Source organism: Drosophila hydei, unplaced genomic scaffold (assembly GCF_003285905.1).
Source record: "Drosophila hydei strain 15085-1641.00,03,60 unplaced genomic scaffold, DhydRS2 tig00008135-arrow-pilon, whole genome shotgun sequence".
NCBI lineage: Eukaryota > Metazoa > Arthropoda > Insecta > Diptera > Drosophilidae > Drosophila > Drosophila hydei.
In genome coordinates, this window is record NW_022045844.1 from 2,592,151 (window position 1) to 2,617,545 (window position 25,395).

The 25,395-nt window shown below is 41.6% G+C and overlaps 4 protein-coding genes across 4 annotated transcripts; 2 read left to right on the top strand and 2 right to left on the bottom strand.

Annotated features, from left to right (window-relative positions):
* Positions 1 to 5,479: 5,479 nt before the first annotated feature.
* Positions 5,480 to 6,220, bottom strand: LOC111605186 (NADH-quinone oxidoreductase subunit E). The gene has a single exon (XM_023323583.2). It carries the CDS (start codon positions 6,218 to 6,220, stop codon positions 5,480 to 5,482), a length of 741 nt encoding a protein of 246 aa, XP_023179351.2.
* A 2,668-nt stretch (positions 6,221 to 8,888) lies between these two features.
* LOC111605179 lies at positions 8,889 to 10,639 on the top strand. The gene has a single exon (XM_023323575.2). The coding sequence runs from the start codon at positions 8,981 to 8,983 to the stop codon at positions 10,604 to 10,606; it is 1,626 nt and encodes a 541-aa protein (XP_023179343.2). The 5' UTR covers positions 8,889 to 8,980; the 3' UTR covers positions 10,607 to 10,639.
* Positions 10,640 to 10,708: 69 nt separating this feature from the next.
* Positions 10,709 to 11,465, top strand: LOC111605182. Its single transcript, XM_023323579.2, has one exon. It carries the CDS (start codon positions 10,753 to 10,755, stop codon positions 11,350 to 11,352), a length of 600 nt encoding a protein of 199 aa, XP_023179347.2. The 5' UTR covers positions 10,709 to 10,752; the 3' UTR covers positions 11,353 to 11,465.
* An 11,673-nt stretch (positions 11,466 to 23,138) lies between these two features.
* LOC111605171 (transmembrane protein 209) lies at positions 23,139 to 25,342 on the bottom strand. The gene is made up of 5 exons (XM_023323559.2): positions 25,219 to 25,342; positions 24,811 to 25,157; positions 24,131 to 24,756; positions 23,745 to 24,074; positions 23,139 to 23,682 (listed from the first exon to the last, which is right to left on the bottom strand). The coding sequence occupies exons 1-5, from the start codon at positions 25,239 to 25,241 to the stop codon at positions 23,320 to 23,322; spliced, it is 1,689 nt and encodes a 562-aa protein (XP_023179327.2). The 5' UTR covers positions 25,242 to 25,342; the 3' UTR covers positions 23,139 to 23,319.
* Positions 25,343 to 25,395: the final 53 nt, after the last annotated feature.

Below are 25,395 nucleotides of genomic sequence, written 5' to 3' on the forward strand. Positions count from 1 at the left end.
CGCTGGTAAGTTGTGTTTTCTATTTTTTTTTGTTTTTTTTTATGCGATCCAAGCATAATGGACTGAAAGACTTTAAGCAAGCAGCTGACTGAATGGGGGACAAGCCAGGACGAACCTCAATGGTGTATTAAGTTCCAGCGTAAAGGGGTTTTCCTTTTGATTTTGCTTTCCTTTTCATTTTTTTTTTTTGGGAAATGTTGAAAATGTTACAGCTGACGCCATGTGATATGGCCAAAACAAATCGAGCAGCTGGCCAGGTTTCCCAGCGACTAAAAGCTTTTAAGTGTATATACAAATATTTTTGGTTAATTCGATTTTTAGCTATGATTGTCCAAACGCAATTCTTGTTGATTTTTTAAATACTCAAGGGTTGCATCTGGGCATCGCGGCTCGAAATGAGAATCCAACACAAAACCAAAGAAAAAGTCACCCCGTGTAGCCAATTAAATATGCCGGCTAATTATAAATTATTTCAATTTTGGCTTATTAAATTCCGCTAATTAACAATTATTGTGCAGCTCTCAAGTTGCTTTAAATAAACAAAAGTCCATTAATTGAATGCCTAACAGCTTGTTGTACATTTTTAAATAGATTTTCATCAAAGCAGCAGCAGCAGCAGCAGCATAATTTATAAATTTACAAGCAAAAGTGTGAGCTCCATAATTGGCTGATGTTTCCTAACTGTATAATACTCTATTATCTAGTTATTCTTTAGAAAAGTCAACTTCTCAAAATGTGTGAGAGACAAGCAATTAAATTATGATAAATATGGATTTAAACCCTTTTTATGATTAAGGGAAAATTATGAACATTTCAAGCTGACGAATGAATGAAGAGTTATGAATCGACTCAGCTATGAATTGTGATTGGAAATATATAGAAAATTTAACATATAATATATATACGTTCTTCTGTCTGTTACATATACTTCAACAAAAACAAGATGCCCTCTCTTAAAAAATGCAGGGCATAAAAACTCATTGCCTAGACAACCATCATTCTTCAGTCTGCTTCGCTATCTTACTCAAAGTTTTATACAAATGAATTCAGGAAATATGTATTTAAATGGAAACAGATTTGCTGATAGAATTTAAATAATAATTTGTATAAAATAAAGTGTAAAAATAAAATGGAAATGGATAATGTGATAAAAGTTAATAATAAACTAAGTTATTTGTTTAAGTAATATTAATATTTAATAATTAAGACAATTTAAGATGTAAATAATTAAAATATGATTTAAATTTTCAATGTAAAGCAGAAATCTGAGACTCCACAAAGTAGATTTATAAAAGATCAACTGGGAATTTATATATCATAATAAGAATAGCTGTGGAACAACAATGTATATGCATAATAAGTACCTCGAAGTTAATCGTAAATAGAAAACTCTAAGCTAAAGAGTAGAAAAGGTAGTTTGTAAATGAATTTAAATCGAATAGTTGTTCAAGATATCAACTTAGAATGCTTATATATATATAATATATATATATACTGAAAATTATAAATATACATTAAGTAAAATATTTAAAACGAAAAACATTTGAATACTCAATTTTGTGTACTAAAATTTACCTAAAAATTCAATAAATTATTTTCAACTGCATTTCACTTTTCACTTATTTAAGAGTTGCAAAAAGCAAAAAAAAACACGATAATAATTAATTTTGTACTGAATTCCGAAAGCAGGTGCATAATTGAGTGTAAAGCAGGTGCTAATTAGCAAGTGGTAAGTAATATCTATTATAGAGTAAAAGTTCGCCTTGACTAGGGTTTGGGGGACGGGCGCAGCTTCTGTTCTGTTGTGTTATGCCCCAAGGGATTGCGCAGAGCTCGAACAGCTCTTGAAGTAAGAAACTTTTAGTTTGGCTTTTAAGAAGCGAAAACAAAAACAAATGTTTACAATATTTCACATGTACTTAGTTGTGCGCAACTTAAGAATGGGCAAAGTTAAATGTATTATTTGATTATGCGAGTTTATGTATAAAACAATAGCAGCAAATGGAAAACTTTTTGCATAGAAAAGCTATTTTGCAGCAAATATTTGCCTGAGCATATTTATTCGCCAACCACTTTTGCCGAATTATGACTGCCCTCAAAAAGCCACCTTGCAGCTGACTGTGCGTGTCTGTGTGTGCCTGTGTGTGTGTATGTGTATATGTTTTTATTTTCTCACAAACTATGGCTGTAAGTTGCCATGACAGCCATGCCACATTATACAACAAGTGCTCGAAATAATAAAGTTAACAGCACTTTAATAGTTAGCTCAGAACGCTCCAGACCCGGTGGCAAGTGGGAGTCGCCCACAAAAGATTGGACTTGGGATACGAATCGAAATTATAGAGTGGAGTATGAGTGCTATAAGAGAGACAGAGAAACAGGCAGCGGCAACAGCAACGGCAACGGCAAGGGCAACGGCAACGGCAACATGTTGCCCGGCAACGGACATAAATGAGAGGGGCTTATCCTATCGAGCAGCAAAACTTGAGCAATAAAATTGCTTTTATACTTGGCTATACGAGTCTCTCTCTCAAATATTCCTGGCATGCTCAATGGCAAAGCCAACCAGCAACAGCAACAGCAGCAACAGCGTCGAGAGTCAGATAAATTTCTCCACTTTGATTTTGCGCTTAATAAAAGTCAAATTTAAATTCGGCTGACTACGCACAGCCTCTTACTCCTGCCGCCAGCATGTGTGGAGCTTCTGCTGCTCCTGCTGCTGTAACAATGGTCGAAGCAGCAGGAGCAATTTTTATTGCTAGCCGATGACACGACTTCGTAGCTAGGAACACAGCTTAGGAATGTAATAAACTCGGTACGGACTTTTATGGCGTATACATAAAAGGAAATCAGAGAAGATGTAAGCAGCCAGCTACTCCAGCTATTCCAGCTGCCAAGTCAAAGAGTGGCCGCTGCACTCAAACAGGATTGAGGCGGGTAGTCCAAGTTAACGAGCCCTCTAGTGAGGCTAGTAGGGCGTATGCTTAATATCAGCACGAGTTGGCGCAAAAAGCAACCTCAAAGCGCTTATATAAATATTGTCGGGGGTCGAGCGGAGCTCGGGGCCGGACGCCCGCTCGCCAAGAGCACCAAGCGGAAAGTTGTGCATAATTCAATTAACTAGAAACATGCAAATGAAAACTTTGCAGGCGACAAGGCCGCGGGCAGCAAAAGTGCAACCAAAATCCAAAGAGAGTGGCGGGAGGAGAGAAGCAAAGGAGAGCAGAGAGGAGGGCAGAGTTCTCAGTTCTGCTGCTGCTGCTTTTAATGCTGCGTACAAATTGGACAACTCTCCAATGGAATTGCGTAAAAATATTTCTAATTATTTCAGAGCAGCGCAAAGCGCCTGGCAACGAGCTCCTTGCTCCTGCTTCCGCTGTTGCTCCCAGCTGGCTGCGCCCAGCCACTTCTGTGTCAGGTCTTCGTGCTGCTCTGCTCTACTCCTCGTCGGTCTCCTTCTCTGCGATACTGCTTAGTCAACTATGCGTGTATATCAGAAATATGAAATGCAATAACGTAATGAGTAATTGCGCAAAAAGTAATAAAAGGACACGGCGCACAGTTACGCAAAAAGCAGCATGCAATCTGTTACGGATAACAAGGATACACGGCGCCGCCAGCAGCAATTATGGATGCGGTGGATGCGGGCGAAACAAAAGTTGTCAACGACAGGCAAACAGGCAAACTGGCAACCGGCAACGGCAACAACTTAAACAAAGGCCAGCCTGGGGGTCAGCGCGGGCGTACGTGCAACGTGGTCACAAAAAAAAAAGAAGTAAAGTTGAAGCTCAGCTCACGAGTTACTGCCGCGTGACTCCAATTGAGCGTCGCTGCGCTCTGCCGCAGCTAGTTGGCTTGGACAAGCCAGGCCACTGGACCCTGGGCTGGGTGGCCCATTCAAGAGGACATTTGGTGATGTGTGTGCGCCGCGTGCCTTGCTACCAAAAACGATATTAATTTCCCAAAGGTGCCGTTCACAGCCAGCGAAAATCTCGCAGCTTCAGCAGCAGCAACAACAAGAACAACAAATAATAAAAATACGCTCACACAGAAATTAAAAACTTTCAATAGCAACAATTTTCATTTAAAAATTCAACGCCAGGCGCTGGGACCGCGACAATGCGGCCCCCAAAACGGAGGGCGAGCTTTGGGCGTGGCGCACTGTTGCTGTTGCTGATGGCCATTGAAGCGGCAAACAAAAGTGACAAACAGATTTATTAAAACTGTAAATCCGCATTGTTCGAGTAGTTTGTCTAACAGCAAACAACAAAATGCAATAAAAACACTTTGAAAACAATTTGTAAGCGACTGTTAGTTGCCCTGTAATAGTACGTAAGCTGAAAACCGTGTGCTTACCTTTTAATTTGAGTAAAATTCTTATTTTTAGCACTTCACTATTTTATGATATCACTTGTTGCTGTAGCGCAGCCAACTTCATGCTGATCGCAGCGTTGCCAAACAGAAATAATAGTCTTCCTAATATCAAATTGGATTTATGGCAACATGTACTATGCTGCTGTATATTTATTTTCTAATAAGAATTGAAACTAGTCTTTGGCTAAGCTAAGCACATTTCTTGCAACTGATCGCCGTATCACCAACTTGACGAACAATTTTCTAATTTATTTTCTTCACTTAAAAAATGAGAAGTTAACTTCCAAGCACTTGTTGCAGTTGCGTTGCCAACTTCAAGCTGATCGCAGCGTTGACAGGATTAAAAAAGTTAAGGTATTCCTAATTTCATTTAATGGCAGCTATAATTAATTTCATTTAATACTTGTCAAAATAAATACATTGTGCTTAAAAAATCAATAGCCTCTGTAGTGTCCACGCTGGACGAGGTATGTTCCAAAAGTTGTTAGCCGCTTTAGGGGGCGTGTTGCAATTAAAACTATTTTGACTAAAACAATATCGAAGCTGTTGCTATCGCTATCGTAGTTTTAGTTGTTGTTGGCAGTGCTGCTACATGTTGATGGCTGCCAACATTTCATTAGAGCGCCAACGGGGTTTTGTGCCCCGAGGTCAAACCACAGCATGCAACGCCAACTGGGGCAGACAGGCAAGAGAGACAAGGCAAAAGCTGATTACTTGCAGCATTGGCTGACAGGACATGGCAGGCGGAAGGCCAGGACTTGGACTTGGGCGCTGTTTCGCGCTTGATTCGCTGGCATGGTTGCCATTTGCCGTTTGCCGTTTGTTGTTTATTTTGCGAGCGTTGCGAAATTGCAAAGCATGTCCTTTTGCTAGTAGGAGGGACAGCGGCACAAACACACACACACACACACACAGAGAGATACGACTATGCAATAAGGACGAGGTTAGCTGCACAGCAACAGCTGCTGGCAGCAGGAGCTTTCAGCAAAAAGCTTGCACTTTAATATTTCGCTGTTGCTGCTGCTGCTGCTACTACTGCTGTTGTTGGTCATAAGAAATGCAAATTTATTGCTTAACTGAACGAAAATCAGTACTGGAAACTCTCTTAACATGGCTTCAATTTAGAATACAACTCCTGCATGCCATAGCCCGCGGGCGTTGGTTCCATTAACAAACTAGTCAGCCCGGATCTAGGCTCACTGGCAAAACGATCCCGGCACTGACTTGCTGGCGGCATTTTGCCCAACTTCAACTCAGACAATAGCTTCTCTGTCTCAAGCACATCCAGATCCTCATAGAGATCATCATTGACAGCTATTACGGGCTCATTAACACAGGCACCCATGCCTGAGGAAGCGTTCAAGGAGAACTGCATGTCATCCGAAGTCTCGTCGTCCTTTAGTTTCAACATGTTCTCACAGGTGAGCATTATCTCCTCACAGCCACGCAGTCGACAGGGCGTAGTCAGGCAAATCTTCAAGCTTAACTTGCCAGTGGGACGCAGATTGAACATGGTATAGAAATTGGCTACCTCCCACACGATAAACGGCTCCAGCTTGAGCATCTCGGCCACGGTCTGTATTGCAGTGATGGGCAGCCAGCCATGTTGCCGCTGAGCCAAGTCGAGCAGGGGCAGCAGAGCTGCACGCCTCTCCGCCTCCGGGTAGGAGCACATCAAAAATTCTGCCTGTTTTTTGTTCTCCTCATCGAACTCAAATTTAAGCTTCTCGTAGATATTGCAAGCATCCAGCTTGAAACGCGGCTCCGAGGCGCACAAAGCGCGGCTTGGCAACGCCTGCAGCACAAGGCGCGGCAGCTGATACAAGCGCAACAAATTGGCAAACATCTTGAGCTAGTTATGAATGTATATATTGTCTATATATATATATATCTCTCTCTCTCTCTGGCACTCTCTATCTCTCTCCCGCTATTTATATATAAGTATATTTATGTATGTGTGCTTGCTAGGTATTTATGGATTGTCAACTGGGGAGAAGAAGGCAAGCCAACTGCCTGACTGTAAGAGCACACAAGCTGCAGCGCCTGCCTAGCCTCTAGTTTTGTATTTCAATTTGATATTGAAATTGTCGGCGTCCCTATTATGTTCATCGCCTTAGCGCGCGCGCTCGCTCGCTTGTGTGAGGTTGCAATCAAATTAGCAATAGAATATGTGAGTGGCATGCACTGTCATGGCAACAATCGTCATTTGATGCGTCTGACGGCAATAACTAACTCAAACAATATGTCAATCAGTGCCCGATCGGGTGCCCCAACGTGCTGAAAATTGCTTAAATTGTTCAAATTGCATGCCCCGCCTAATTGGCAATATAGAGAGCGAGTCCCAAACAAGTGATGGAGCACACAGGAGCCGCAGCCTCCTTCGACAGGCAGCGGGAGCGCCCGTTGTCGAGCAGTCAATCACTTTGATGGGCCGCCATTGTTATCAACACCTGTCCGGGCTCTTACACCTGAACCATTTGCCACATTCCTGCATTTTTAGAGCTATTAAGAGGCGACTTTGCCTCTGCTACCACTTCGTTCATCTCCCCCTCTCCCCCTCTTTACAATGTCTCGTAAAATGTGTAATTCAGCAAAGTGTCTAATAAAAGTTTGCCATAAGCGATAATCAATAATGGCCGCTCAAAATGCCATTGATTACAGATCACATGCTCTCGAAACGCTATTAACCGAAAACAATTGAAAACATCCCACGCACAGCCCATTGAACAGAGTCTGCCAATTAACTTTACGCAAGTGTTTCTAGTTTCAGTTACAATTACAGAATATCAGAGATGCAGCTATATATGATATATATATATATATATAAATATGTATAGATGGATTCGTATTATTATTAAATGAGCTTACATAAGCCTATAATATATATTTTATAATAAAACACGCCGATTTGATATGACTTTTATAGCTAGGCTTTCTTATATAAGAGCTGAAAGTATGGCGAATGCGTGTTACGTTGATGAGGTTTTTGATTATTGATATTTTGTGGCGCCGTGTCCTTATGCCAATATATCAAAAAAAAAAAAAATGCAGCAAGGAATCTGTACCATAAATAGAAGCAGCTTATGAAAGGACAAAGATACGCAATGATTGAGGAGATAAAGATGGCAGCTATGAAGGAACTGAACTAAATGAGAAGATTGCTCGCAGTAATATCTGATGTAATCTAATGATTGCAATATGAAATCAGCTAAATTTTAATAAAATACAATTTATAGTAATTAAGTCTAAACTGGCTTACGAGCCCACTCACTAGCTCAGAGCTGACACCTGAATTAAAGCCATGCTATATGATGTAGAGCCGTACTCAACAGATGAAAAATAAATGAATTTGCATTTTTTATTCAAATATTATTATAAAAAATTACGTGAAATTAGTCGCAAATTGCTTGTAATACCTGACTCAAGGTGTTTACAGCTGCAGCATTTTTTATTCGCAAACAAAGTACATAAATACCTGCGGCTTTATTTTATAGGCTCTCAGACATTTTACTTTACGTGTTATAAATTTCACAAGCAAAAGGAATTTTTAACGCCAATGTCACGGCTTTGCTTTGAAGTTATTTTTGTAGAGAAATTTAAATTTACGAGCCAAATAACATTTGGAGATATTGAAAAAATCAACAGACGCAGCCTGAGCTCGTTGAAATATTATTTTAACAGCTTTTAGGAATCGACACTGACAATTAAACATTTTAATTCCTGGCATATTTATAGCACTCAGAGACTAATCTCTTGATTTATTGAGAGGCTGGATGAAAACTTTTACATGCTCGAACTCAAACATAACTGAAAACTAAAGCTAAGAGTAAAACCCCTTATGCTTATGTGTGGCAGAGGGTTAGATATAGAATGGACTAGGCGTGGCGGTTGGAGCTACTCGAACTGCTCCCAAAATTGTGCTGACCTCGTAGGCAGCCAACTGCAACTACAATTGCCCACTAAGCACTTTCCAAAGACTTTTTTGCATGTCGCCCTCGGAGCACCAAATTCGCTTTCGCCTTGCCACCAAATGTTGTAAGTTCTCGCTGTTGTTGTTGTTGCTGCAAACAAGTTAGACAGCAATTTGGTGTGCTCAAAACATAATTAAGTGCTACACAAGTTGTTAAATGCAGCAAGTACGTAAATTTGTCATAACAGAAGCCGTTGATGATGTACTAAGCGGCCATAAATTTTACTTTTATAAGAAAACTGCGAAACAGAACAAACGAAGCAAGAAAACTGAAAACGAGGCAAAAACACACAAAAAAAAAAAAACATTTTATGTAAAGAACAAACTAGAAATCAAGAGCAAGTGAAATGAAATGAAATGAAATGTTGAACCAACAAGCTCAACAAGTAGCCAAAAGCTGACTGATTGACTGACTGACGGATGGACTCGGCTGACTCGAGTCGACTAGCTGGGCCAACCGAGCCGTTGATGTGGCCAGTGGCCAAAGCGAAATGTCAGTGGAAGTTCGCAAGTCGAGCGCAAAAGTTGGAAATTAAATCAAACATAAAACTGAGCACAAGAAAATATTCGTTCGTGCCACGTTCTGGCGTCCTGGTGTCCTCATGTCCTGCTGGTGGTCGAAAATGAGAGAACGACATGCCGCAAGTGTTGCAAAACTTTCTTATATACTATTTGTTGATTTTACAAAACTGCGTTGGGGCACGCACCCAGCCAGAGATCGACAGGCGTGATGGATTAGCAAAGTTTCAGTTTAACGGCGAACAGCAGCCAGCAAAGGTCGCCGACAATGGCAGCAGTGGCCCAGTCCCAGCCCCAGATACCCTGCATGTTTTTAATTTTGCAAAAATCTATGAAACTTTATACGCGCAACTGATGCAGCCAGCAGCTGAGCAGCAGGAGGAGAAGCCCGAAGTGCAGTTGCGTCAGGGTCGTGGGCTGCGGCGAACACAAGCGCAGCTGTTATGGATGCCAGAGAGCCAGGCAACATCTACGACACCGAAGCCCTTTCACGTGCTGCAGCAACTGCAGCTGGAGCTGGATGAGCAGCTCAAGCACAGCACCACAGCGAAGCCATTTAGCGTGCTGGAGCAGTTGACGCTGGAGCAGCTGAAGCTCTTGCAACAGAAACGGCCAAATAGCAGTTTTAGCATATTGCAGCAGCTGCAACTGGAGCAGGAGAAGCAGCTGAACAAAACCAGCACAGTGCAGCCATTCAATGTGTTCGAGCAGCTGGACCAGGACCTGCAGGAGCATGAGAAGCACGAGCACACGGAGCCGGTCAGTTCCTTTGAGATCGTTCAGCTCTCCACGCCAGAGCCGCTGGAGCAGCACAAGAGCAGCGATAAGGCGCCAGTGGAGTCATCTCGCGCCGGGGATAGCCAAAAGCGGAAACGCAAACGAATTCGGCGTCGTCGCAAGCGAATTCGCCGTCGACGCAAGCGGAAGCGTCGTCGTGGCAAGAAGAAGCGCAAGAAGAAGCGCAACAAGAAGAAAAAGAAGAAGAATAAGAAGGAAAAGAAGAAGAAGAGGCGCAACAAGAAGAAACCCACTTACGAACATCAACCGCTGGGCCAGCCGGCGCATCTCGTCTATGCAAATCCCACCAAGCAGCCGTACCACTCCCATCACCACGATCCCTACCCACATGGGCAACAGCCACAGCCGGCAGTTGGGTCAACCACCATACTGCAAGTGGTCACCACCAAACGTCCGGCGACGACTAAAGCGCCCTTTAGCAAAATCAAATATCTGCTGCGCCACAATACCTTGTTCAAGAGGAAGAAGAAGGAGTGGTTCAGCCATGTGGGTCACGTTCTGTATCCGTTCATCAAATTCGTGGCATTCTTCACCGTTCTGAATCCTTTTACACTGGGCGTCTTTCTCTTCACCTTGATCTCACCTTTCGTCTTCGGCTTCTTGGGCTTTCTTCTACTGAGTGTCCTGGTGAAGCCGTTCCTGCACATCGTCTTTGGCATCAAGGCCAATGTGGAAAGCATCGATCGTAAGCGCTATCTGGCCAACAAGCGCGCTGAGCAGCTCAAGCTCAATCTGCGTCCAGTCACCATACATAAGCACTACTACCAGCAGAAGCCGCTACACTCGACACCGCCGCGTCACCATCCGCCGCTCGTGAATTGGCGACGTCAAGGCCCACAGCCCGAGCAGCGTCATCGGAATCCTCTACAATCTGCCGAGCGTCGCTACAATCCCTTGCTACCCTCGGTACGCGCAGCTCTGGCTCGCGATGATCTGCATTTTTAGTTCGTAAGCACGATTTGTAAATAAACTTTTATAACCTAGCAAATCCCCAATTTTCATATTTCTGGCCGATGTAAGCAGCTCAAGCTTCATCAGTCAAAATTACAGTTTCCGAAGGCGATGATTGTCGTGTCATCGAAGTTGGAAAAATGTTAGCAATCGTGCAACATCTTCTAGAAATGCTGCGCATCCACTACAATGCGCTGGGTGCCAGCTGCTTGATCTGCATGTCTCTGGTTGGGGTTCTGGACTACAGTCACGGTGTGCATGGCTGCGATCTGTACTGTTGGCAGCAGCAGCTGGATCGAGTGGAGGATAAGCCCATGGCGCTTATGCTTCTCATTGCAGGCTTTAAGCTGAGTCTGATTCTGGCTTTGACGCTCTTCAGCTACACACAAACTCGACCTGCGCTGGAGCAGTCGATTGGGTATGTGAAGCGACGCTATCGTCGCTTCATTGTGATGCGGCTGCTGGCTGCCCATCATCAGTTCGTGCACGGCGACGATCAGCTTCAGAGCCGGCACTCGGAGCTGATGCTCGCCATTCAGCTGTTTCGCTCCGATGCACGCAAGCTCTACGAGCGCACAGCGGAACATCTCCGACAGAGCGTACACCAGATGCTCCACGTGGAGGAGCAGCTGGAACAGGAGCTGTTGCAGAAGGGCTACGACAAATACACATGCGTTAATCAGTTACGGGACGTAGATATCTATCGGTTGGTATTGGCTCTGCCATTTTCAAAGCTGTAAGTCAATAAAGTGTGGTACTAACGGGATTCGAGACCGAAGGAGTGCGTGGGTGCGGCTGTTGGGGCAGGGCGTCGAGTGTGCTAACCACAACAACAACAAACAGGCAACAAAATTGTTTAGCTCGCCAATTTAGGCAACTTTTTAATTAGGTTTTGCTTGTTGCCAATACCCTGTAAAGTGTTGTGGTTAATGCGGTATATTGACGGGCTGAGTAATCTGTGCTAAACAATGGAGAATTTACTGCGCAAGAGCTAGCGAAGAGGCCTAAAAATACTAACAGAAGTACTAAATGCCGAAGTAGTGCTTACTTTTGCATTGAGCACACTTCGTAGCCTTTACCATTTAAGCTGTACATTGATCATCAATCTGTCAATCAATCATCAATCAGCGTGGTAATCCATAAAACACATACATTACCTAAATGTGAAGTCAGTTAGTGAGTTAATCAGTCAAAATTATATAGTCAGTCAGTCAGTCACCCAATCAATCAGTAACACAGTCAGAGAGTCAATCAATTTGCCAGTCTGAGTCTATGAGTCACTCAAAATTAGTCTAAGTTAATCTGCCAATCAGTTAGTCTAATATTCAGTCAAAGTCAATCAGTCAGTAAGGGGAAGGCAGTCGGAGAGTAAGTCAATCAGGCAGTCGAAGTCTGCTAGCCAGCTCCTATCAGTTTGACAGAATCTGTATGTAAGTCAGTCTGTCAGTCAATCAGAGTCTAACAATCTGGCAATCACAGAGTCAGACAATCTGTCAACTAGAGTCAGAATCAGTGAGTCAGAGTCAATCAGTCAGTCGGAGTCATTTAGTCACAGTCTATCAGTCAGTTAAAATTGTTCTGTAAGTCAGCCAATCAGTTAGAGTGTAATATTCAGTCAGAGTCAATCAGAGTGTCAGTCAATCTGCCAGCTAGAGTCAGAGCAAGTGAGTCAAACGGCCAAATCAATTCAAGTCAGTTACAGTGTCAACCAGTTCGTCAGTCAGTCTCAGCTCTATCAGTAAATCAAAGTATAATATTCAGTCAAAGTCAATCAAGCAATCAATCAGGGCAACCCTTCATACTACATATTCAAATTACATACAACTTCTTAGCCAACCAGCAGCACTTGTCAGCAATTATTACAGGGTATCTCATTGGAATGTCTTTGCTATTGAAGTTGTTGTGGTTGCTGCTCGCATGGCTCGTGTTAATTTTAACCATTTTTGGTTTCATGTAAATTTTAAAGCCTCGCACAGCAACCTCTAACAGCTGCCACATAATTTCGGCCAGCGCAGCCAACAAGTTTTTAGCCACGTCTAGAAGAGAAGAGGACGCGCCTCGGGTGCTGGCCAATTAAGTTGTTCGCTGAAAATCATTTCAATTTACGCCCGATCATTGTTGCTGCTTTTCCACTTCTGTTGCTGGGTGCGAGCCAATATCAATTGAGCCTTGCAATTTGCTGGCGGATTGTTGGCCATAATGGAATTGCCTTGGGAACTCGCTCGAAAACAAGTCGCATGCCATAGAAATACGAGAGCGAAAGAAATGCCGAGCTGAGCGAGTAATAATAAATAAAATTGTAGTCAATTCATAAGGATTTTGCCCACGTCGGGGCGTGGCAAGGAGGCAAAGAGGCAAAGAGGCGCAGAGCAAGGAGTCTGGCGACAGGCAAAATGCAAACAACATTCATTCATATTTGCCAAAGAGACGAGCAGCCAGCTTCACACCGACGCCCATTGCCACACCCACTGCAACAGCAAAAGGGCAGAAGGAGCTGGAGGAGCAGCGCTCACAATGTGCGTATAAATAACGGATTTCCTGTTATAAAATATTTGTAACGACATTTTATGTATATGCCGATTTATCCATACCATTGTGCAGCAGTCATAAGTGTATCATAAAACACCCACCCGGCCAGACTCTCTGCTCGCTGTGGTGTCACACTCCATCATCTGTATGTAGAGCAGAGTAGTGGGGTATATGTCTAGTCTATGGATACATATCGATGTCGATGTCGATGCCGATGCCGATGCCGATGCCGATGCTGTTGCAAACGTCTTTTGCATTTGCAGCTGTCAACGTAGCAACAAATTTCATTCGGTTTAATGTGTAAAACTCTGCGTAGAATCGGTTCACATTGATGCGCCATGCGAGCTGCACTGTCAATTTCATAAATCACACAGACATACAAGATTATACAATATATATATATATATATATATATGGAGTGTCTATAGAGTGTTAATCTCTAGCAACTGCAACCTGACACTCAAATTGTTGCACGATGCATAAATGCCTTAAATGCCATAAAAACTGAGCAAAGCTTAGCGTTGCACTCACTACACTGGCTCATAGCATCAAAGAGGGCATATTGGTTTTGTTTTTATACACAGGTCAGCTAAGTTAAACAGAGTATGTTGATTTTTAATAATCTCTCTCTCTCTAGTCTGCAGGTGTGTAAAGCCTAAAATATTTGGCTTGTGATTATTTTAAGCAATGGGCTTAGGACAAGCGGCCCAAACTATATGCTATGCACACACACATACACACTCACATATCCATACACACACAAACAGACAGACAGACACACAGACAGACAGACGGAGACATTGCATATCAAAGAACATAAAGGCGTTGAAGCACAGCAAATTCAATTCAACTACTGTTGCTTAGCCTTTGTTGCTGTTGTTGTTGTTTGATAAAAGGTCGAAAAGAGGCGTGGCTGAAGTGTAGTGAACTGAAGTGGCATGGGCCGACAGCAAAGCGGGGCCCAAAAACCCAAATAATATTAATATGCAAATTGAGTTTTTTAGTTGAGTGATCTAAGCGGATAACTGTGGCCCAACAAGACAAGGCAGACAGGACGGGAGCTTGGGGCTGAGGTATAGGGGACAGCAATGAGCCTTGAATGGACACGTAACCCCTAGAGATCGAGTCAGCTCAGCGCAGCTCAGCTCAGCAGCCCGTCCAAGCACTTTACTTTATTGATTGCCCCGCCAAAGGATGAGCCTGGACAGCAGCAGGAGCAGGAGCAGGAGCAGCTATAGCTGGAGTAGGAGCTCTGTCAATGGCAGCGAATAATGCGAGCATATCGCATATTTCGATTCGAAATGCGACTTGTGAATCAATTGAAATCATATTTTATTAAACGTTTACGGGGCCATTTCCCACAGCCGCCACGGGGCAAACAATGCCGGCAAATACATATACTTCAGCCTCGGGGGCCACTGAGGCACAAATCAATGTTTCTAGCTACGTGTGTGTACATATATATAACATAAATCGGATCAAAATCAAGCAGCGAGCAGCGAGCAGAGGGCAGAGGGAGCGGCTACTAGCCGCCAGGCGGGACACCATACAAAAATATTTACAAGAAGAAGTTTGCGCTGCATAAAATGTAAACCAGCTCGAGGCAGAGCATAAACACATAAAAAGAAGAAGAAGAACTTGTAGAATTGTCAGAGGGTAGGCAGGGTGCGTGGGGTCTCGTTCAAGTTATGAAATTTGCTTTTCTGCATGAAATAAATTTCCAAAGAAATTGAAAATGAAAAGCGCAGCGCGCAGATTGAAAGCAAACTCCGGCGACGAGGCTGAGGGACAAAGAGTCGTGCGAAATGTGTAGAAATGGCACGATTCAAATTTCACAGCCGGAACCCGGCGCAGCCAGCGGGGGGGAGGCGTGGCACAGTCTATACGAGTTGGCAAAAAAACAAGCGGCAAGAATTTGCCTCAGATGTCACGCAACTACTGTAAGTTGTCGCCGAGGCTTTAGCTATTGCCTGACATCGGAGCCGAGTTTTTCGACAACGATTGCAAAAGCTGTCGCAGTTCAAAGCAAACACCGCCAGCAATTGATTTATAATTACGAACCGGGTACGGAAGTGAGCCGCTGCCAAAGCCATTTTACGATTTGCTCAATTAGCTCTGACATGAAACTGAAACCCAGCAGCGTTTTAGCAAAGCCGCATGACAGTTGGCTCTCTCTCTCCCTCTCTCTGTAATCTAGCTCTCTTTCTTACTCTTTCTGCTCTACTCGCTGCTCAATTTCCGCTTGACATGCTGTTCGCTGGGCAATTTCTTTGCATTTCGTTCTGTTTTTTATGTTTTCTTTCAAGTTTGCCTTCCACCTGTGGCGCACAACGTTGCGTATGCGTAACTTGCCTTTGTCGCAGCATAATTTGCTGGTCTCCATCGCCTCACACCACTATCTCGCTTTCTTAATGCCACGCCCACAGAAAAAGCACAGAAAACAAAAAACTTTGGCGTGTGTTTTGCTAAACATATGCAAATTAGAATATTTGCATGTGGCAGGATAACAGAGCCGCCGGCTGCGTACCACAGATTCCACTCACTGGACGTGGCACACGTATGCGGCATAACAAATCGTATGCCCATAATGTGAATATGTATTTGTGTGTGTGAGTGTGTGTATGTGTGTGTGTGTGTGTGTGTGTGTGCATGAAAACATTTTCAGGCACTGTCTGTCTAGACAATATTTGAAGCCAATTTGTAGTTGCATTTAGATGGAGTCTAAGCCAAAAGACTTTAAATGTTTATATAACAATAATTTTGAATAATATTAAGGAAAAGCATAACGAATTTCATTAAATGTTATTAAAGTTAACACGTTAAACTGTTAGGAAATATATTTGAAATATTATTAAGGACGAAATTTTATTAGTGAATAAAATATATTTTGAAATAATTTTAAGCAAAAAATTTAGTTGTATGTAAATATATATATATATATATATATATAAATGAATATTACTTAAAATAATATGTTATCTTATTATTTTAGAGCATTTAAAAAAAGAAAAGAGAATCTATTAAAAAAAATATGCCTAAATATTTTATTTTTTAAAATTTAGAAAAATATGATTATATATTTTTTTAAGAAAGAATTTTATAAAAGCAAAAATAAAAATGAAGCAAAACTTTAATTGTATATAAAAAAATATAAAGCAATATTTCTAATGAAGGCTATAACTTTAGTTTTAAATTTTTTAATAAACAACATATACCAAATATTATTAAATATAATTAAAGCCAAGAAACTGACGCATCAATATGAGCCATAAAATATACAATAATATATATAGAACTATAGTAAAAGTTTTTTATGTTTATTTTATTAGTTTAGGCGCATTAATGGCTTCTTTAATTATAAACTTTAGTTGAGAATAGTTTGTATCGGAAGCAGCATTTCCTAAGGCAGCTGCTTTTATGTCGAAACTTTGTTTTCTTTCTTTAAAAGCAAAGAGGGCGCGATTGTAGTTGAAGGGCTAAGCTTTAAGCTGCTGAATAATTAATTTCCTTGGCTCAGACAACAACAGACGCGAGCTCTTATCGAAGAGGCATTGAAAGGGAATCGAATAGTCTTGCACATGTTACTCTAATCCTGATGTCAGCTCCCCGGCTACGTGCACCTTGAAGACCCACTCGTAGGCGGTTCGCCTTGAGCATGTCCGTTATTTTGTTTACAAGAAAACATAAATCTCGACGAATTGAATGGACTGGAATGGGCGGAAGCATCCTGTTCAACGGTATGGGCATGTCTGTGTGCGGTCGAAAGGATTGCCAAACGGTTGCCGTGTGAAATGAAACATATCATCACTTTCGAGAGCCCACACCAAACGTGTGCGGGATACCGGATGCCCTATGCCTATGCCCGACCGAGGAGCACGTCCCTCACTCTCTCTATGTATATATATTTACAAAAAAAGGACTACATGGAGCTACTTTTTTGGGGGGAATTGAGAGTGTGGGGCGGCAGCTTTGGTTTGTACGCGTCAACTGTGAAATCCTTTTTGACATGCCACGGGCCAGCAAAAGGGGCTTTGACTACGTCTGTCCTCTGCAAAGTGGCCATAAAAAATGGGGCAGCTGGAGTATGAGCTGGCTGGCCTTTAGATGGAGCAATCCAATTATAAAGAATTTTAAACTATGTACCATGAAGAGGACACTTAAAGCGCACACAAGAACCAGGTTATTAGCGCATTAGTATGTGTGTGAGTGGGTGTCTGTAGGTATGTGTGTGTGTCTCTCTGTGTGTTGGAGCAAGTTATTAAAAAGGAGCAAAGTTGTGAAGGGTCACATCAGTCAAGGGCTAACACAGCTGGGCGCTGTGTATTATTCGCTTCGTTTTTTGCGGGTCGAAAGTTGAAGAAAAAATATATAGCAACAATCCATAAAGTAAATGTTGCATTTAAACAAACAAAACAGACGGAGAGATAGAGACAGAGACAGAGACAGATAATGGGAGAAACTGACTGACAGTCGGAGCTGTGACAAACACTGACAGTGACAACTGGCGCTGGCCTGGAATGGAAGCGATCGGAACGAGTAGCAGCAGCTCGTTGATGATGATGCTGCTGCTGCTGCTGACGCCCTTCTCCCAGCTGCTGCCAGCGAAAAAAAAAAATTGACATAAGCGGATATGTTACACAGCGCCTTTGCCACTGTCGTGTGGCAGTGGAGTAGTGGGAGGCGTGGCATGTTATAGGCAGGCTCTGCTGCAAGCAACGACAGAGCAGATAAATTAATGCGATTTTTCATGCTACATGTTTGAGTTTGATTTATGCAATTATAGCTCGCACTCACTCTCGCCCTCTCTTGCTTCCTCTTTATCTCTCACTCCCTGCCTACTCTGTGGCCTGATATACAACTTTTGTCAAACATGTCTAAGAGCAGTCATTTTTTATATTTTGATATAAAACGGAAATGCTTACCATGTTTCCGGTTTGTTACCTACGCGCACACACGCACACACACAATTATAGTAAACCCAGCTATTTGGCTGTTCAGCTTGAAATACTCTACCCCAAAACACAAAGAGCCGCTGCTGCGCGACATGCAGTTGCGACTGCAATGCGAGCATTTGTAAAAGTCAACTGAAAATGTTAAAAAAAATTATAAAAAATATTTATCACAAGGAATTATATTATAGAATATATATATGAAATTAACTTAGCTATAATACTTCACTTTCAAAGCAAAGTGCAAGCACGCAGAAGTAAAAGAGCTATAGTTAATGAAGCAACAGAAGCTTATTACAGTTAAAATATAAAATCTGATTTAAAGTAAATTTATATAATATATAGTAAAATAGAAAATAGTTTATACACTCATAAAGATAGTTTTAAAACTAATGAAAATAAATATATTTAAGTATGAATGTAGTTAAAAACAAGTTGACAAAGCATGAAGCGAAAAAGTAAGATTATGAAATTTAAGTTTACATTTTGATAAAGTTATATAAATTTTTATTGTATATAAAGATCTAGGGAATAACAATGTTTGTACGTCGAAATTGTTTCACTGTTGACCTGAAACTCGACTGAAATTTTAATCCTTTTTAGAAACACTTTTCAAACTATTTTTCAAATAAACTTTGTCGATAATAAATAAAAGTTTGAGGATATAAAATTATGAGTAAAAGGCAAATGCATATTTAAGTTAATAATTTTGGCTTAAAACTGACTATTGTATCTCAATAAAGTCAAGTTAACTAAATGATGAGTCCATCTCAAGAATGAACTGTGAAGAAAATGCTGCTGATCTCTCAAACTCAGCTCAGCAGTTGATGAAATACTTATAAAAGCTGTGAAGTCATTAGAATTATGAAGATGTATGTTAATTCATGTATACATATATATATAAAGCAATATATAAATCAATATATATGTATATTTATAAAAAGAAAAACTAGAATAATTAAAACAGCAGTTAGTGTTAGTTTTCGAGCTTATTTCTAGACAGTTTCCATTAGTTTAGAATTTTGCTACTCGCATCATGGCCACTTGAGATCGACAAGTCAAACTCTTCAGCAGAATATCAAGCTTTAGATTTTAATTGCCTTTTTGCTGTGGCAACAGAGCCACAGAGTTTAGTTGCCCCTAGCGAAGAGTAGTAAATGCCCAGCAGCTGGCACAGCAGCAACAAGAGGATCAATATGGAGCGGTAAGACTCAACTTGAATTGGCAGCCACGTTAATTTGTCATGGCATTTGGCTGTGGTCAACACACTCACACATATACACACATATACAGACACACATAGCATATTACACAACAAGTGATTTTCTTTTTTGCTCGGCCAGTGCGCAAATCAGAGTCGTTGTATGCGTGCTCGTACCTGTAATCTGGACAACAAATCCGATTAAATGCAAATGCTGCTATAGGGGCCACACACTCTCTCTGTGTCTGTGTGTGTGCGGCAGCAAGTGGCATGCAGCTTAGTTGCGTAAGTTATCAGCAACGGTATTGAAGACCAACGCAGCAACATCAGCAGCAGCAGCAGCATCGGCGGTTGCTTTGCAGCATCTAATTTGAAGACGACACCTGGACAGGTGTGTGGCAACTGCAGCAATGCGCATTTGGCGGCTTCTAATTATTATTTCAATAGCTAAGCTTCAGGCACTTTGCATTTGCATAGGGTTTTGCCTGGCACTCATATGCTCGAGCGGCAATAGATAAGCTGCATGGCTTGAATTCGCTGCCCGAATAGTTGCCATAAAAACCCATTTTAGCCATTAACGAAATGGACAGTAACAAGCGTGCAATTGGCGCGCCGTCGAAACCCCGTCGAAAATTAAAATAGAAGCGAAAGACGAGATGAGTAAAACGAATTTGAAATACTCTACTAATTATAGTTGTTAAGTGTTGTTTAGTATTGTAGTAGTAGTGGTAATAGTAGTAATATTTAGTAGTAGTAGTAAGTGTAATAGTAGTAGAAATTGTAGTAGTACTAATAGTATGAGTAGTCGTAGCAATAGTATTAATAGATTGAGTAGTAGAATTTGTAGTAATATAAATTGACTATTTAGTTAAGTATGGCAATGCTAATACTTACGCACAGATTGCTTGGGATAGCTTAAAGATATGTGGAGTTTTTGGTAGTTAAGTTGTCATACAGTCAAATAGATAGCTTGGGTATCAACCTAAGACTTGGCTATTCAATAGAAAATCGCGAAAATAAAAATAAATTGTCTAAAAATTAATTTTTCTTACGACTCTATTTTTATGCTTATGCTTAAAGTTATATCATATAGCTAAAAATATTTCAATATATATTTATTTAAATACACGAAGATGTTTCCTATTGGCCTGCATAAACGGACATTTGACATGGCCAGAAAGCTTAAACGCAACTTTGCATATGCATCCATATTAGATATTACTATATATAATATTTAAGCATTAAACATTTTCCAATGTTATGGAATAGCCTCTAGAAGGATATGTAAAAATCCAAGGAAATTACAGCTATATTTTCTATGCCAATGAAGTTTCTGAGAAAACGCACAGATGGAAAGCGGCTATATCCATATATGTATATATATACATATACACTATATACACTACACAAGACTATGACTTTTTAAAGCTCTCTGGGTCTGCACTACACAAATTGCTTGTTTAAAAAATAAGATGAGAATGGAAAAAAATGAAACTGCGGCAAATATTTGTTCAACATTTAAGCATCGACATTATCATCATTGTCGCAAGTTTGTTTGGCTTCGCATCAGAGTTTTATGGAGCGCACAAATATGAGACAGGATCAAGAACGAGCAGAGCACAGGGAACGGGCACTAGACTATGCTGGTAAAAATAAAAATGCCACTTCCGTTTTATTTGCGCAAAATTAAATAAACCGAAATATGGGCAACCATATTGGCGCATAATAGGAAAAATATTTTGTTCATTAATGTGGCACCCCCCAAACGAGCTGTGGATGGAAAACAAGTAAAGAAAGAGGACACAAAAGAGAAGAAAACTTGTGCGCGACTCGCAGTTGCGCTGCAAGTGCTGGAATTAAGTTTCTCCTGAAAGTGTGCTTTAGGTAAAGGTGAGAGAATTCATATGTAATATTGTACTTGAATTGTATATTGTAATATATTATCCTATACTATTATTTCTTATAGTATACTAAGCGACCCTCTACTGTCCAAGCTGTACTCTACAGTCTTATACTATCATATACTCTAGAAGGGCTTAGTTTAGTTATTCTGTATTCTTGCTGTAAAGAGAATTTTAAAAACTTTTAAGATACTCATGCTTATACTATTATATAGCACCAACAATTCTCTTAAGTTTCCATCCTGTACACATTTTCACATTTTTATTCCATGCCATTCCATTCATTCTAATCATATAGTTCTATCCAACACTCCGTCAGCTAGCTTTTCATATACCCTTCTCAGGCACGACTCACAGGGCATACAAAAGTAAAAATAAATAAGCAGCCAAAAAAAAAAAACAAGAAGGGAAAGAGGCAAAAATATAGAAAAAAAGGAAAGCCGAAAAGTAAAAGCTTTACCACTAGCCAGTTTATTGTGTACAAACATTTTGCGACAGGACAAGAGCGTGCAGAGTTTTTCTTTTTGTGGAGTGACTGGCAGAATAATATTAGATCGAAGTTTTGTGTAAGCCGATTGAATATAACAAGCAATTCGAATCTCGTTTCAGTTCTTTTAAAGTGTTTTTTTTTTTATCAGGCTTTAGATAAAGATAGAGCGAGAGAGCAGCCAGAAGGTGAAATCCATCTGCTGCCTATGGGAAGCCAGCGAGCCGCACTAATCAACACAATTACGGTGCAGCCGAAGGAAAACTTTTCTAATTGGATATGAAGACGCGCACATGCGTTTCTTTAAAAGAAAAAATTTGTTAACCTTCTCGTGGGGTCCAACACACAATTTGGCGGAGAAAATGGCAGCGGGCGAGTGGGAGAGCGATAGAGAGAGACATATCCAAGCGCACCCAATCCCCTGTACGCTGAAATGCTTTGACAAATTATTTTTAAGCCAATTTACAAGTTGAGAAAAAGTATCAAGAAAACATATCACCCAAGCAGAGGGGGGTGTGTGTGGTATGTGTGTGTGTATGTGTAGGTAAAGCAAACATAATGCGAGGGATAAAAGTGTAAAGTTGACAACCCAAGCACATTACTCACCCGAGGTGCCAGCTACAACGACGACGGCATTAAAATAACCAACCAAGCGATTCAACGTCAAATGAACAAAGAGCTTGAAACAGAAACAGGCTAACCGAAGCGTCGTTGCTTGCCTCTAAAATGAGCATGGCCAAGAAAAATGGCCATGCAGGAGGAGCACAAGCCACGAGAAGGCAAACGCAGAGCAAGGCAGTCAACTGCCGAGAGCCAATGCCAGCCACACAGCGTTAAGTGTATGCAGCCGTAGGTAGTCAAGAGTTCATGTCAGTTGCTTCTTTTACTCGTTCTCAGCTTTCTACTGCTGCTCACGGCTAACACCAGCACATGATGCCTGTGTTGGCCAGCAAGGCAGCATTTTCTGCAAGCGCTTTTCTTAAGCTTAACAAAATGACGACACTCATTGCCGGAAGCCATTAATTTTGTCACTCTCTTCGAACGGTGCTGTGTTGGCGCTGCCACATGGGAGTTATAGTGTAGCGTATCCTTCTGTTTGGGCCATTGACCAGCCACCAACACACACAGTTTATATGTATATATTGAAAATCATGAAAAAGCAATTAAAGTTCTGCACCTGTGCCCAACCACGGCTTGACAGTCATTGTGCTTGAGCTAACTGACTTGGGTGAGGTCCAAGGCATAAGTTAATTGTTGGCAAAGCGCAGACCGCAATGACCGCAAGGATAACAGCAACAACAATAACGGATGGTGCCCGCTCAAAAGTTCACATGACACTTTGATGATGATGCATTGTGGCCAGCAGCAAGCAGCGCGGTGCAGCGACTCCTGTGACCGCAAAAACCGCGCACATGTTTACAGTTGCATGTGCCTGGGTATGTTGTTGTCGTCTTGGCAATTGACTTAATAATTACAATGCATAATTTAATAGTTCAATATGCTGTGCCATGGCGTGTCCAGCCTGTATAACAATAAATATACAAATATATATATATATTTAAATTTAAAGATGAGTTTGTCGGCCATTCCAATTAACTGGCCAAGTCCAAAAGTTCAAATGTCTCTATCTAGCTAGTTGTTCAGTCGTCGATTACGCACATTATATTGATGCCGCTCCTGCCCAAATTGACGCCTTCCAGCGCCGATTCCTGATGGGTGCGCATATAAATCAGAAATTGTATGATAACATAAAACAAATTGTTGCGATCATTGGCGCAATTGTGCAGTTCCTTCTCGCTGATGAAATTAAACTTTGGCTTCAGCTGATTGTTCGTCACGAGTATGGCGCAATGGGCTTTGTTATTAACAGCATTTATAATCTCTTTGGTGGAGCGTTTCTCTTCGCGTATGAGTACATAGCGTGAATGGAAGGGCCGGCCGCCACCCTGCGGCAGCGGCATCAATTGACTGTCAAAGTAAACGCAGAACAAATGAAAGAGTATCTGTAAGGACGAATAAGAACAGTATTAAATCATAGCAGGACATATCTTTGGCGCTCACTCACTGCTGCATCTGTGGGCAAATGGTCGCCCCATAATTTGCCATTGTGTGAATTGCCCGAGTTCCAGCGATATTCCCCGATGCAAGAGCCCTGCGCCAGATCCCTAATGCGCTGCACCAAATACTCCTGATTGTTGAAGGTGTCCAGAAATGGAAGCAGCAGCGGCAACATGGGCGCACAGCTCTGCACGAATTGTTGATTCTCTGCCATCTTGCGCAAACGCTCCAGGCCTACGGCGCCAATCTTAAAATCGCTAAGGCCACGCTGACGAAAGATTTCGTTCGTATGATCGATCTGCTTGACAAGGCGCTGCAATATGGTCGTAGAGATCCACTGAAAGTGAAGAGGGCTTAGAAATTGAAAGCTAATACTTTAGCAAGTATTCTTACATATCTTAGATTGCTTAAATACTGTGACAGCTTAACTGTTGAAATGCGCTTGATGACTTCCGAGTTGCTATCCTTGAATTGAACAATGCCAAAATCTTCAATGGACGAGGGCACGTTCTCTGTTGAGGGCACAGGTGCTGGTGCCAATTGATAGATGGTGCGCTTTAGCATATATGCAGCATTATTGCAATAGTTCCAAAATGAATTAGCAGAATCTACGTTCTGCATCGTTGATGCATCAGCCATTTCGGCATAGCTACGTTCCCTCTCCCGTTCTGCCCTTCGCATCAATGCGGGCAGCTTTCGCACATCAGTGGGAAAATCCTCGCGACAAACTTCCGCATAGGGCGACATGTAGACAGATTCATTGCTCACATTGCTGGCATTAAGTGAGTTATTAGCGCCTAAGGAGCGATTGTAGGACTGATTGTTGAACTGTTGCTGCTGCTGTTGCTGTTGTTGAAGCGGGCTGCGCACTGGACTTGGACTGCGACGTGGTGATTGCGAGTTCCAACGGGAATCTTCAAAGGAAGAGTGCCAATTGATAATGGGCCCCGACATTTCGTCATACTCCGGCTCATAAGCGAGCGGCTTCGAAAGATTCTTTACACTTTGAAAGGTGTTATCTAAATAACTTAAAATATTAGTATATTGTATGAGATTACGGCAAGTTTCCTGACCATTTCCTTCATCCAGTAGACACCGCTGCACTTCCGTTACACACAGTGGTGCGCTGTCAAGCAAGAGCCACCAGAAGTATTTTCCGACACAGGCGGCGGCGCTGAGGCTGATGCAAATGGCAACTGAAAATTCCGTTTGATACCACAAGCTATTTCTCATTGAGAGGCACGTTTGCCACAGGTCGAAAGAGATCAATGTAAGTAGAATTATATTTATAAAACCCCATTTCAAATAGTTTCTAGCCTCTACACGCTTTTGACGGTGCTCCAAACTTTCCTGCACATTGAAACGAGCCAGTTGCCGGCTTTGTCGTGGGTGTGCAACGGGACTGCGAAAACTTGGCGAACTGCAAATAATAAAAGGTCTATATGAAATGTGTTTATTGCAATAAATACACAATATTTTACCATTTATTGCCAGAGAAATTCATGTTATGCACAATATAGCTGCGAACAATATGTGTTTCCTAAATATAATGCTGCAAATTGGCGGCCTCAACCAGTGTGTGCACATAAAATATAGAATTAATTAGTTATCGTTCGGCATCCAGAGTCGATAAATGTTCCTATGGTCACTCTAGAAAA

Bases quoted from the DNA above. Each gene is read 5' to 3' on its own strand.
- LOC111605186 (XM_023323583.2), bottom strand. From the start codon at position 6,220: ATGTTTGCCAATTTGTTGCGCTTGTATCAGCTGCCGCGCCTTGTGCTG.
- LOC111605179 (XM_023323575.2), top strand. From the start codon at position 8,981: ATGCCGCAAGTGTTGCAAAACTTTCTTATATACTATTTGTTGATTTTA.
- LOC111605182 (XM_023323579.2), top strand. From the start codon at position 10,753: ATGTTAGCAATCGTGCAACATCTTCTAGAAATGCTGCGCATCCACTAC.
- LOC111605171 (XM_023323559.2), bottom strand. From the start codon at position 25,241: ATGAATTTCTCTGGCAATAAATG. The intron at 25,158-25,218 runs GTAAAATATTGT...TATTATTTGCAG, and splicing joins AATTTCTCTGGCAATAAATG to TTCGCCAAGTTTTCGCAGTC. The intron at 24,075-24,130 runs GTAAGAATACTT...CTTCACTTTCAG, and splicing joins ATTTAAGCAATCTAAGATAT to TGGATCTCTACGACCATATT.